General features: G+C 57.7%; 1 protein-coding gene across 1 annotated transcript; it reads left to right on the top strand.

Annotated features, from left to right (window-relative positions):
- The first annotated feature begins 2,867 nt into the window (after positions 1–2,867).
- Positions 2,868–12,353, top strand: BSND (barttin CLCNK type accessory subunit beta). The gene is made up of 5 exons (XM_047083515.1): positions 2,868–3,044; positions 9,001–9,095; positions 10,416–10,421; positions 10,748–11,017; positions 11,939–12,353. Exons 1-5 carry the CDS (start codon positions 2,868–2,870, stop codon positions 12,351–12,353), a joined length of 963 nt encoding a protein of 320 aa, XP_046939471.1.
- The last annotated feature ends 619 nt before the right edge of the window (positions 12,354–12,972 follow it).

Raw genomic sequence — 12,972 nt, 5'->3', positions numbered from 1 at the left:
GTGTGTAGTATGTGCTCAGCAAGAGACTGACTGGGGACCTGGTTTGAATTCTTGGCTCTGCTATTTACAGGTGTTGCCTCCATGAGCCTCAGTTTCTGCATCTGTCAAATGGGTGTGATCTGCCCGCCCCCCCCCCCGAGAGTTTCCAGAGGATCCTGAATGCATCCTAGAGGAAGGAAACAGCGGTTAGCGCGCCCTCTGCTGGAAGATGACAGACCTCTGACCCGCTGCTCCCACGACCTCGAGGTTGGGAGGAGGGTGAAGGCCACCGGCAGGTGGGAGGGGAGCGGGAAGCACGGAGGGCCGAACGTTTCCAACGCTCCGGGCAAACACGTTCCCATTGAACCGTCACCGCGGCTCAGTGGAAGAGGTGACATCAGACCCATTGTACTGACCACATACTTATCCCAGAGCTTACTTGTTGTCGCCCCCCCCCCTTTTTTTTAAGAGAGAAAAGGGGGAAAGGAGGCTGCGTCATGGCGAGGAACTAAAAGGTGCGGCGCAGAGGAAAATGCTCTAGTGACTTGGGAGGCTTTCCCTGAAAGTCTAAGGACCAGATTCATCTATACTGGGGCTGGGGCTGCACGGGTCCCGGTCCTCGTTTAGCCACCGACCCAGTTTAGGGAGATATTGGCCAGTCCCTGCCACTCCCCAGGCTCGGTTTCCTCGTCTGTGAAACGGGCACGATAACGTGGGCTGAGGGGCAGAGAAGGCCTGATTGCCCGGACCTTGAGCGTCTTGCAGAGCGGGTGCTACGACGGCCACCAGGGGGCGCGAGAGGCTCCTGCTGGACCGCGACCAGGCAGATCCACTCCCTGCCTGCCTCAGGACCTGCCCGCCTGGGCTGAAGCCCCTCTTCTGGGAAGGGCGCTTGTCGCTTCCGTCCTCTGAGCCTGTTTAAGATGATAATAGTACTGCCCTGGAGGGTCCGGCCAGGTTGATAATCAGATTACAAAGCACTTGTTCCTCCATTAGGTCACTTCCTTGCACAGTACCTAGGAGGTGGCCTGATAACCACCTGTGGTGTTCAGGTGACAAGTCTCAAGTCCAGAGTGGAGCCACCAGCCCAAGTTCACCTGGGGAGTCAAACTTGGATGTGACCAGGTGACTCTCAGCCTTTCTTGACCCTTCAGCAACCTCTCACTGTGAGGGTCTATTACAGGGTATCCCTCCCCCTCTCCCTCCCCTTTTCCCCTCGCCGCCCCCCCCAAGCCTCCCCTGGAAAAAGCGTTTGCAAGCCATAGCACCAGGAAGAGGGTGGGAGCGCAAGTGTGGTGCCCCGGAGTGAGCACAGCTCAAGATGGGGAGGAGGGAGAAGGTGGTGACAACAAACAGAACCCCCTCCCCCCCCCCCAAACCTACTAAGTCACAACGCCATCTGAAAGCCTTGTGTCCCGCGGTGGAACTCAACCCTGTTAAAAACTACAAGTTACCGTTTTCTTTTAGAGACCCTGATGGCCTTTGTTTCCATATAGTCCCATGAAGGAATCTGATGTGTCCCATCAGCCTGTTCCCAGGACTGACACCCCAACACGAGAATGCCATTCTTAGGGGCACCTGGTGGCTCAGTTGGTTAAGCATCGGACTTTGGCTCAGGTCATGATCTCACGGTTCATGGATTGGAGCCCCACGTAGGGCTCGGTGCCGACAGCTCGGAGCCTGGAGCCCGCTTCGGATTCTGTGTCTCCCTCTCTCTCTCTGCCCCTCCCCCACGTGTGCTCTCTGTCTCTCTCTCTCTCTCTCACTCTCTCTCTCTCAAACATTTAAAAAATGCCATTCTTAGAATTAAGGCATCTTCCTAGGTCAGGGTGTCAGTCATTCACACCCTACGGGGGCATTAATGCACAGAGACTTTCTAGGGGGCAGCTCTTTGTAAGCAGGTGTAGGGGAGCACAGGGTATGAGAAAGGAACGAGGAGCCCAGGGAAGCCAGGCCTGGCGGTCGCGCTGGTCCTGGGAGGTGCTGTTATTATCCCCGTCGTACAGAGGAGGAAAACTGAGACACAGAGAAGTAATTTAATCAAGGGCATACTGCCCCCCCCCCCCGCCCATAGAGGAGCCAGAACCCAAGCTTGGCCCCCAGAGCGCGCCCTGCAAATTTTCATCTACAGTTGGGCAATATCACATGGTCGCCGGGTGCATAGCCTCTGGGTTCAGATTCTAGTTGCTCTGCCTGTGTGACCTTGGGCGATTTACCCCTCTGTCCTCATTTGTAGCGTGGGGGTAAGGAGAAGTTGCCTCCCGGGATCCCCTTCATTGGGTTAAAACCTGTGGCACGTTTAGAACAGTGTCATGCATGCAGGTGCCGTCCAGCAAATAGGAGCCATTATTCCTGAACCCCAGAGGGGCACACGACCTTGAAGAGTCCAGAGTTCTTCAGGACCCTCAAATGCTAGCCGGTGGGGCCCTGGAATCGTCCAGCGGCCTGCTAACGTCTTTCGGCCGGGACCTCTTTGTGCCCTGCTTCTCGTGGCCGGACGGCGTGGGGCCACCCGTCCAGCCCAGCTCAGCCCCACGCAGGCAAATGAGGTGATGTCAAAGCCTTGGCCGGGGCCCAGCCCCTGAAACCTCCCCTGCTCCCTCCCTCATGTTCTCCCTCGCCCAGATTCACAGAGCACACACGCACACAGGCTCTGGCCGGGCCCAGAGGGAAGGCGAGAGGGAGTCAAGGTGGGGGGGCGGCCCGGGCCCATCGAAGCGTAGCTCCTGCAGCCGGGGCGAGCTGTGCGCCCCCGACTGGAGCTGGACCCGGAGGGAGCCGCCCTCCCTTCCACCCGAAGCCCAGTCCCCAGTGGTCCCAGGGCGCCCTCCTTCTCTGTGTGGGTGTGTGCGGGCATCTGCCCTGGTTCCCCGGCCCCCCAGGCAGCCATGGCTGATGAGAAGACCTTCCGCATTGGCTTCATTGTGCTGGGGCTCTTCCTGCTGGCCCTCGGCACGTTCCTCATGAGCCACGACCGGCCCCAGGTCTACGGCACCTTCTACGCCATGGGCTGCGTCATGGTGATCGGGGGCGTCATCTGGAGCATGTGCCAGTGCTACCCCAAGGTAGGTGGGGGTGGCCTCAGATGGGCTGTGGGCCCGGGCCCAGGGAGCTCGGGGGACCTGCCTCTGTTCCCCCTCCTTCACTGGTCTTTTCCTCCTCCCCTGTTTTACTCTCTTTTCTTCCCTCTGCCCTCATGAGCATCCATCCATCCATCCATCCATCCCTTCCTCCTCATCAGGATTGATCAGAAGCCCCCTGGACCCGGAGCCCTGAGCCCTGTGGGAGACACAGTGAAACCCCACGCACAATCATGTGCTTGACATCAATATTAAGGAGCGTTTGCTGCCTGCCAGGCATCCCTGCACGCACGGTGCGGTTGTCCTCATCCTGCGCTTTTTGGTACTGTCTGTAGTTCCGTATTCTCTTATCTTTTAAGTTTATGTATTGATTTTTGAGAGAGAGAGAGAGAGAGAGGGAGGGAGGGAGGGAGGGGCGTAGAGAGAGAGAGGGAGAAAGAAGGGGCCAGAGAAGGGGAAAGAGAGAGAATCCCAAGCAGGCTCTTTGCCAACGTGCAGATGCGGGGCTCGAACCCATGAACCGTGAGATCATGACTTGAGCTCAAGTTGGCGGCCTAAGCGACTGAGCCACCCAGGTGCCCCTGTAGTTCCATTTTAGAGTGGAGAGGCACTGGGCTCAGGAAGTGAGGTCCCTCAGCCCCTAAGTGTCCAAGTTGGGGCTTAGAGCTCAGATGTGTGTGTCCACCTCCGAGGGCTATCCCTGTGTCCCAGCCGCTGAGAGTTCTAGGGTGGGTCAGGGGTAACTTTGACCGTGTGGCTTGGGCAGTGCTCTCTTCTTCGGTTTTATGTACTCCTAGCCTTATGAGTGACTTAATGATGAGAAGAGCACTGGTTTGGGAGTCCTGAGTTCTAGTTCCTGCTCTGTCTCAAACTTTCTGTGTGACCTTTGAGTGTCTGAACCTCAGTTTCTTTCATCTGTAAAATGGGCCCCAAGCTTTTATTTCTCCCAGCCTCCCAGAGTTATTATGAATAACAGAGAAGAGATGGGATGTAGGAATGTTTTATAAACTGTAGGGTGTTGTATTTAGGAGAAGGGCTTCTAATCGCACTGTTAATGGTCCCCCCCAGCAATGTGTGGGGCATGTCAGGCGTTGTGATCTGTCAGTACCCAGGCAGGATGAGTGACTTTTCCAAGGTCATACAGCTGGTCAGACAGTCCAGGGAGACAAGGAGAGAAGCATGGATTCTAACTTGGGCTCTGTCTCCAACTGCCTGGAAGACTCTGGGCAAACCTCTTCCTTCGCTGAGCCTCAGTTTCCTCATTTGTACAATGCGTGTGTCAGGCAGAGGGTGCCAGAAAGGGGGTGCATCGAAGGGCCCTGCGGGTCCTGACATGTAGGGCTCCAGGCCCCAGGCAGCCCCCACAACCCGCACCCCCCTCCTCCCTCCCACCTGGGTGGCTGTGTTCAGGGGTTCAGGGGAGGAGGGAGGGAGGAAGCTCCTGGGGGCCGGGACCTGGCTCTCCCCAGCCCTGCCCCCTCTGTGGGCCAGCCCCGGGCTGTCAGTGTGTTTGGTGCCGGGGCGGTCTGGACTGGTTTGTAGTCATTCACCGGGCAGTTTACAGTCAACTAGCCTCTGTCTGTGCAATGCCCTGAGTGGAGGTCACCAGGAGAAGAGGTCCTCGGGGCCCCTGCCACCTGCGTCACCACCTCCGTTGTCACCCTCCTCCCAGAGAGGAGGCTGCATCCTGGGGCCCGGCGAGGGGACAGCAGGGGTGTGGAGGGCGGTGTCCTTCCTGCCCTCTCCCCCTTTACCCGAGGTTGGCTCTGGGGGGCAGGTGAGGGACCGGGTGGCGGTGGGGAGTGAGGGAGCGAGGGGAGAGGGAATCTTACTGGGTATTAATGAGTAACTGTTGATAGATCCACGTGTTCAGCTGCTGCGGAGGCAGCACCCGCTTTGGTGTCTACCAGGCCTAGAGGCAACTCCCTCCTCCCTACGCCCCTCTTCTGTGACCTTGGCAGGGGCTGCCCCCCACCTCCGGGAGCCTCGCGTGGCCCAGTGGGAGGAGTCAGGGAGGTCTTGTATGTGGGGGCCCCGTATCACACTCTCGTCCTCAGAATTGGCGTGTGTGGCGCTGGGCAGGCCTCTGAACGTGCGTGCAGGCGTGTGAGCACCGGTGCGGGGCTGTGTGGGTGTGTGTTTCAGAGACGCAGGCTGTGCGAGCCGGCACACCGAGGCCGGGAAGGAAGGTGTGTTGTTGGCCGGGGAGGTGTCGCCGGAGGAGAGGCCCCCGCCTCCCACATTGTCTCAGGGCCTGGGCCGTCGGGGCCCTCAGCAGATGCCGGTGCCCATTCTCCCCTGCCTCTCAGTGCCCGACAAATGGGAATTTTCCGGGTTGAAGCAAACACAGATATAAGGGAACAGAATCAGCCAGTTAAGATATGAGAGTAACGTGAATGAAGCGCTCCCTGTCTTGAGGGGCTGGGGGTCTCATGGGGGAGACCATTTTCTGCCCAATGGGGAGAGAGCAGGCTTCACGGAGAAGACGAGCTGGCCTCTGTAGGTTAAGTAGAAGTCCACCAGGCGGAGAAGATGGGGAGAGACTTTCCAGGAAGGAGGAACAGCGTGACCCAAGACACGAGGTAAAAGGGCAGGGGGAGTGGGTCCACATGACTGCTGCAAGGGGAAGGTCGGAAGGAAGGTGGAGATGGAGAGGGCTCAGCTCCGTGGGGCCTGGGGACACGATTAGCCTTGCAGTTCAGGAAAGTTCCCAGGCTGATATCTGAAAGGATGGAGGTTCGGGGGCAACCAGGCCAGTGGAGGAGGACTACTCCTCAGCGGTCCAGGTGAGAGATGGTGGGCCCCTGGACTGAGGCAGAATTTGAACCCAAGCCTGTAGGAACCGAGAAGAACTAGTTCATCACGTGTGCAGGGCCTGCTGTGGCCGGGCATAGCACTGGCACGTCTCCTGAGCTTATCTCATGGAATTTCTGAAATACACTTGGTCAGATGTGGTGGTCGGCTGGACCTCAGGCATGACAGAGGCAGAGGAATTGGGGCAAATCGGGTAGATGGGGCAGCAGGGATGCTGTGCCCGTAGGCTGAGGTGAGGCAGGGCTCCTGGGAGAAGGGAAGGGCTGGCAGAGAAAGCAGGGCCTCTCCCTGTCTGGCTTCCATTTCTACCCACAGTTCCCCCAAACCCCTCTCCTGCTGGCTCTACCGGAGCCCGGGACCAGGCCCCTGATTGGTGGCTGATGAATCTGTCCTCTCTACGGGTCTCCCTCGCTCCCTCTGCCACCTCCCTTTGGGGACTGCTCACTGCTCTGTCTGAACACAAATCTGCCCGTATCCTCGTCTGCCGAGGACTCCTCCAGGGCTCCCATTGCTTCTGGGTAAAGACTGAACTCCTTAGTCTGATGTTCTGGGGTCCTCGTAGTCTGGTATCCCTTCACCAGTTTCAACTCTGCCTGTCCCTCTCTTAAAAGGACTTGTGTTCTAACATGCTCCAGCCTTTCCTTCCCCCTCAGGCTTTCCACTGTTGTGATAATAGTGATGGTGTATCATGATGATGATGAAGGTAATCGTGATGAGGATAGTGGTGTTGATGGATATGATGGTGGTGATGGTGATGGTGGTGATGTTGATGGAGATGATGATGGTGATAATGATGATGATGGTGGTGATGGTGATGGTGATGATGTTGATGGAGATGATGATGGTGATAATGATGATGATGGTGGTGATGGTGGTGGTGATGGTGGTGATGTTGACGGAGATGATGTTGATGGATGGAGATGATGTTGATGGAGATGATGATGGTGGTGATGGTGATGATGTTGACGGAGATGATGTTGATGGAGATGATGATGGTGATAATGATGATGGTGGCGATGGTGGTGGTGATGGTGATGGTAAGGATATACTGATGATGTTGATGGAGATTATGACTGTGGAGGTGGTGATGGTGAAGGTGATGATGTTGATGGAGATGATGATAGTGGTGGTGGTGACGGTGATGATGGTGGTGTGGTTGTGACATGATGGTGACAGTGATAGAGATGATGGTAGTGGTGGTGATTGTGGGGTGCTAATCATGTTGTTGATGAAGAGGAGGAGAAGGAGGAGGCAGAGGAGGAGGAGGAGGAAGGGAGGGAGATGGTGACTGAGCCATGAGGTAATGAGATAGAGGAATGGGCAGCTTCTAAGAAGTACAGAGCCAGCTGGCAAGTGCAGGGCATCCTTGGCAGGTGTGGAAGATACCAAGACCCTTGCCTTATTTCTAGACATTTGGGGGGAAGCTTACCACTCATAGGAGTTCTAAGAACCCCTCTACCCATCATCCCCTGCTCCCCAGCAGGAGGGAGCTTTTGCGGTGCAAACAAGTGTCTTTTACTCATCGCGCTCTGTAGGAAGAGAGAGACTATTTATGACTCTAGTATATTACAGTAGGGTCTCATCACGTATTTGTTGAACGGATTTTCAGTTGAGGACAGCAGACTCAGAGAGGCCAGACAACTTCATCCCCCGTAGCATCAAACTATGGTTTACCGAGCGGCCCCTATGTGCCCAGCATTGTTCTGGGGAATTCCTCATACGTTATCTCATGGAATCCGCACAGCAACCCCAGGAGACGGGTCTCGCTAGCCCCATTTAACAAACATGGTGGCAAGATACACATTGCACGAAGTTTGCTGTCTTAACCATTTTGAATTAGTGTTAAATTCACATTGTTGTGCAACCGATCTCCGCAGCCCTTTTCATCTTGCAAAACTGAAACTCTATTACGCCCATTAAACAATAACTCCCCACCCCCCTCCCTCCAGTCTGTGGCAACTGCCATTCTACTCTCTATCTCTATGACTTTGACTATTGAAGGCACCTCATACAAGTGGACTGGTACAGAATTTGTCTTTTTGTTACTGGCTTATTTTTTTTTTTAATGTTTATTTTTGAGACAGCACAAGCAGGGGAGGGGCAGGGAGAGGGGGACAGAGGATCCGAAGTGGGCTCCGTGCTGACAGGCTGACATCAGCGAGCCCGATGTGGGGCTTGAACTCACAGACCGTGAGATCGTGACCTGTGCTGAAGTCGGACGCTCAACCGATTGAGCCACCCATGGCACCCCTGTTACTGGCTTATTTCTTCAAGGTTCATCCGTGTCGTAGCCTGTGTTAGACCCTCCCTCCTTTTTAAGGCCGAATGATGTTCCACTGCATGTACGTACCACATTTCATCTATTCATCTGTTGTTGGACACTTGAGCTGCTTCCAACTTTCGGCTGTTGTGAACAACGCTGCAAATGTCTCTTCGAGGCTAGCCCATTTTACAGAGGAGCACGTAGAGGCTCTGAGAGGAGGGATGAGCTGCCCGAGGGAGGAATCTCCCCAGTCTCCTGGATCCCCCAAAGCAGGGCTCCTTCTGTCTCATCCCACTGCCCCCTTAAGACCTGCCTCCCCTCTGCCACCAGGCGCCCACCCCATGTGCTGCACCTGCAGAGACCTCTTGATCCCTGAAAGTTCAAGGACAGGGACTAGCGGGTGCAACGTCAGCCATTCCCTTCCCTTCCCCCGCCGCAGCCTCTGTGCCCAGAAATCGATGACAATGATCTGCTTTCCACTCACGGGCCAGATATGGATGAAGCACCCACTGTGTGCCAGGCACATTCTGGGCACTGGACGAGGACCCCGGGAAACGAGAAGACACCACCTCCTCCAGGGCAGGGATGTTTGTCTCATTTGCTCACTGCTGCCCCCTAGGGCCAAGGAGCGTGCTTGACACACAGCTGGTGCTCAATAAATGTCTTTTGGGTGAAGTGAAGATCCTGGTGGGAGCAGAAGCCTAGAGATCCAAACACCCTCCCCCTCTTCTCCCGCCGCCCCTGCCGCTGCTGGGTCCTGAGCCGGCCCCTCTCCTGTCACATGGCGGGGCGGCGGGGCGAGGGCCCCCCTGGTCAGGATGGGCGGGGGAGCTGCAGAGAAGCATTTTCTCCTTTGCCTCGCAGATCACCTTCATACCCGCTGACTCTGACTTCCAAGGCAACCTGTCCCCAAAGGCTCTGGGCCTGCTGGAGAATGGGCTCGCCTCCGAGATGAAGAGGTAGGTGCCAGGACCTCGGGGGTGGGGGTGGGGGTGGGGGGCAGCGGCAGCCCCTCAGGCCAGGCCAGCCTCCTCTTACAGAGGAGAGTGATGGAGTCCGGGTGGGAGGGGCGGGCGGTGTCTCCTCTGCTTTGCCGCAGGTTCCCGCTTTGCCTCCTCACGCACTGAGAGCATGCTATTAATAATCGGGGATTGTTCTGAACTCTCAATTCTACGACGTAGGCGTTATTATTCCCACTTTACCGATGAGGAAACTGAGGCTCAGGGACTTTGCCCTGTCTTGGAGAGACGTAGAGGCGGGGCCAGAAATCAAGAACAGGTGTGGCCCCAAATCCCAAACAGCTGTGACGGCTACTATGCCTTGTGACGGCAAACAAGGGGCATGTCGATGGCCAAGCACAGCCGTGTGGGATTTGGGGAAAGCGACTTACCGCTCTTTGCCCCGCCTGCAAAATAGGGGTACTGATAGCACCTTTCTCCTAGGGCTTCGGGGAGAGATAGGTGAGATAATATAAGCAAAGTGCTGAGAACAGAACCTGGTGCATGGTAGGCCCTCTCCCTAAGCGTGTCACCATTCGTAGGAACCGCTTCCTTTGCACCAGAGGCTAAACCGGTAATGCACTCGTGACTTCCTTCAGTCCTCATAGAGACCCTGTGAAGTGGGGAGGCGGGGGGGGGGGGGTGTCGGGGGGTCAGGCCCTTTATACAGATGTGGAAACTGAGGCTCAGAAAGGACAACCACAGGGGACCGGCCACCCTCCCCAGCCCTGGAGGCTGTGGCTCTGTGCTCAGAGCGCTAAGCTGCACGTCCAGGGTCTGTGACCAGGGCCTGGAACTGTCTGCGTTGCCTAGGGAAGGAGGCAGGGATGGTGTTTTCTGTTCCTGGCGCACAGAGTGACCGAATGTCCCCAGGGGAGTGAGGTGGCTAGACCCTGGGTGGACGCAGGGGTCAGCCTCGGGATCGGTCCCACAGGGAGGGCCACTGCTCAGAGCTGCTGCTGAGGCTGCTCTGAGTTCTGGGCTCACCTGTGTGATCCTGGGTGAGGGAGCTAGGCTCCGAACCTCCCTTTCCGGAGGGGCTGCAGACGGCATAGAGAACGTGATAGCTGGAGCCCTAGCTCTGCCACCTGCTGTCCGAGGCACCCACAGCTCAAGTCGCAGTGCCTCCCAGCTCCCAGTTACGGTGCGGATTAGCTGAGCTCCCTGACGGAGCCTGGCAGGCAAGGAGCACTCGACAGCTGGGCTGTTGTCCTCACCCGAACAACACTGGGCTTCGAGGTGGTGTTCGGAATAAATGGGATGGGAAGCAGGGGCCTTTAGCCCACTGTCTGAAACGCAGCCCGCTTTCAGCCAATGCGGACTGGGGTGCATCTCACAACTGAACTCCTGGGGTTACCTTTGGAGACGTGGAGTAAAAGGAGCACTGGACTGAGAGTCTGAGCCCTGCCACGCCTTCTTGGGCCTCAGTGTTCTCATCCACGAACTGGGTACAGTTACATCCCCCCCAAAGGCTTCTTGGAGACCCGGGGAGACCGGATGTCCAGAACAGGGGGACCGGGGGAAGAGGGGGGAACGCCGATGTCTCCTCCTGTGTGGACCTTTGCCCACCTACCTGTCTGTCCTGTCTCCGCTGTCTGCTGTGCCCCACCCAGCCCCCAGCCCCCATACGTCAGGCTGTGGGAGGAAGCCGCCTATGACCAGAGCCTGCCTGACTTCAGCCACATCCAGATGAAGGTCATGGGCTACCATGAGGACCCCCGTCCCCTGCTGGCCCCTGAGCCGGGACAGCCGCAGCTGGGAGCCAGTGGTGGAGGAGAAGGTGGCCCTTGTGAGGCTCGGGCCTGGATGGAGGCTGCGGTGGTCATCCACAGGGGCTCAGATGAGGACGGGGAAGAGAGAAGCCCGACTGAGAGCAGGCTTGGGTGAGTGCACGGAGTGCAGGAGCGGGGATGCTGCCCAGTTCTGGGGTGAAGGAGGAGGGGCTGTGGGCCACTGACGGCTGGTGGGGGAACATCTGGGACCAGAGAGGGCATGGGGGTGGGGACACCCTGAGAGGCAGCTGATGTAGCAGACGCATGAGTCTGGGCTTGGTCGGCCGGGCCTGGGTTCGAATCCCAGCTCCTCTGCTGTGTAGCCTTGGCGAACTTCTTACCCCCCTGGGCCTCAGTTCCCCCATGTGGGAATCATCACTCCTACCTCAGAGGGTTGTTGTGAGAACTGGGACAGTGCTTTCAAGTGCCAGGCCCACCACCGCCCCCTGCACTCTCTGAATGCTCATTGTGAGTTCCCCGGGGGGCAGGGAGCCTGACGACCTGAGTTCAAATGCGGACTCTGTTGCTGAGGTGCTCTGGGACCTCGGGCAGGGCGCTCCCCACCCAGCCCTTCCCTGGCTGTTTATGAACTGGGCTTCTCCTGCATCCATTTATTCATTTATCCTACTGCCATTGCTGGAACCTACTGCCTGCCCCCGCCCCGAAGGCCCCCCACCCCTCAGGAGCTCCCTGTCCAATGGGGGAGGCAGACGAGGGAACAGAAGGTGACCCCTGAGTGGCTGGAGAGGCAGAGGAAGGACCCGGTGTGGATAATAACATAATAATGCCCATTTCTTGAGCACCTACTATGTGCCAGGCATTGTGCAAAGTGCTTTGCACCCACTATGCGCTGTAATCCTCCGAGACAACCCTAGGAGTGAGTACGATTACTTCTCCCACTTTACAGGGGAGGAAACTGAGGCCCAGACAGGTGAACTCACCTGCCCCGGGCCTTGCAGCCAGTGGCTGGAATTTGGACCCAGGCACTCTGACTCAGGGCTACCCTCACCCTCTCGGCCTTTGCTCCTGCAGCCTCCCGGCCTGTCCCCAGGGCCCTGCGCCCCTGGCTTCCTTCCAAGATGACCTGGATGTGGGCTCCAATGAGGAAGGCAGCCTCAACCCATCTCCGCCTGAGGAGGACGAGCCTCACCCCCCGCCCGGGGAGCCCTGGGCCTGCAAGTGCCCGCTGGACCGCTTCCATGACTTTGCCCTGATCGACGCCCCCACGTCAGAGGACGCGCCTCCAGAGCGGCAGTGGTGGGATACCGCCCTGTCCAGCTATGGGCAGCAGTCCCAAAGGACAAAGGAGGAGGAAGAGGAGCCTTCAGACATAGGCACAGAGGAGCCAGAGCAGGAAGGGGAAGACTTGTACTATGGGCTGCCGGACAGCCCTGGGGACCCCCTTCCGGACAAGGAGCTGGGCTTTGAGCCCGACGCCCAGGGCTGAGATGGGACCACTCCCCGGGTTCTAGCCCTGCACCACCGCTAACCCCCATGCCACCTCACAGGGCCTCGATGCCCCTGTCTGCCAAATGGGGCTGTGTGGAGGTTTGCACAAGACAGTGGACCCGAGAGCACTCTGGGGGCTCCAAGAAGTGCATGGGGAGGGGATGTTTGCTGTCCGTGGACCGTTGCTCTCCAGCTGTTAGTTTCCTGTGGTGAAGCTTTGAAGGTACGCTGTGATTCACTGAGAAGATTCGCTGCCGCTGGGGCCCTCAAGAGCCTTTTCTGCCTCCCCCCAAAGCTGGCCTCTGAGCAGGACCCAACCTGGTGCTACCCTGATCCTCTGTGAAGGCCTCTCAGGGTTCCCGATCCCGCTCCCCGCCTCCCACCCCCCCATCCTGCCCCACGCCCCATTCGGAGCGAACCACGTCATCTGCCCACGTCCCTCCTGTGGCCCCCTTGGCCCCAGATCCAAAACCTTCCATGAGTCGCCTCTGCTGACCTCCCCCTGGCCAGCCCCGCTCCACACCTCCTCTCTCTAATTCCACGCCCCCCTCCCACTACTGTGTCCCAAGCTGTCCCCTCCACCAGCGTGCCCTTTGCTTCCTTGCATGTCTTGGCAA

The sequence above is a fragment of the Lynx rufus genome, unplaced genomic scaffold (genome assembly GCF_022079265.1).
Source record: "Lynx rufus isolate CCGP_SWC_20201006 ecotype Redwood Valley unplaced genomic scaffold, mLynRuf1.p SCAF_2, whole genome shotgun sequence".
Lineage (NCBI taxonomy): Eukaryota > Metazoa > Chordata > Mammalia > Carnivora > Felidae > Lynx > Lynx rufus.
Note: the sequence above shows the minus strand (reverse complement) of the source record. Positions and strands in the feature narration are given on the sequence as shown.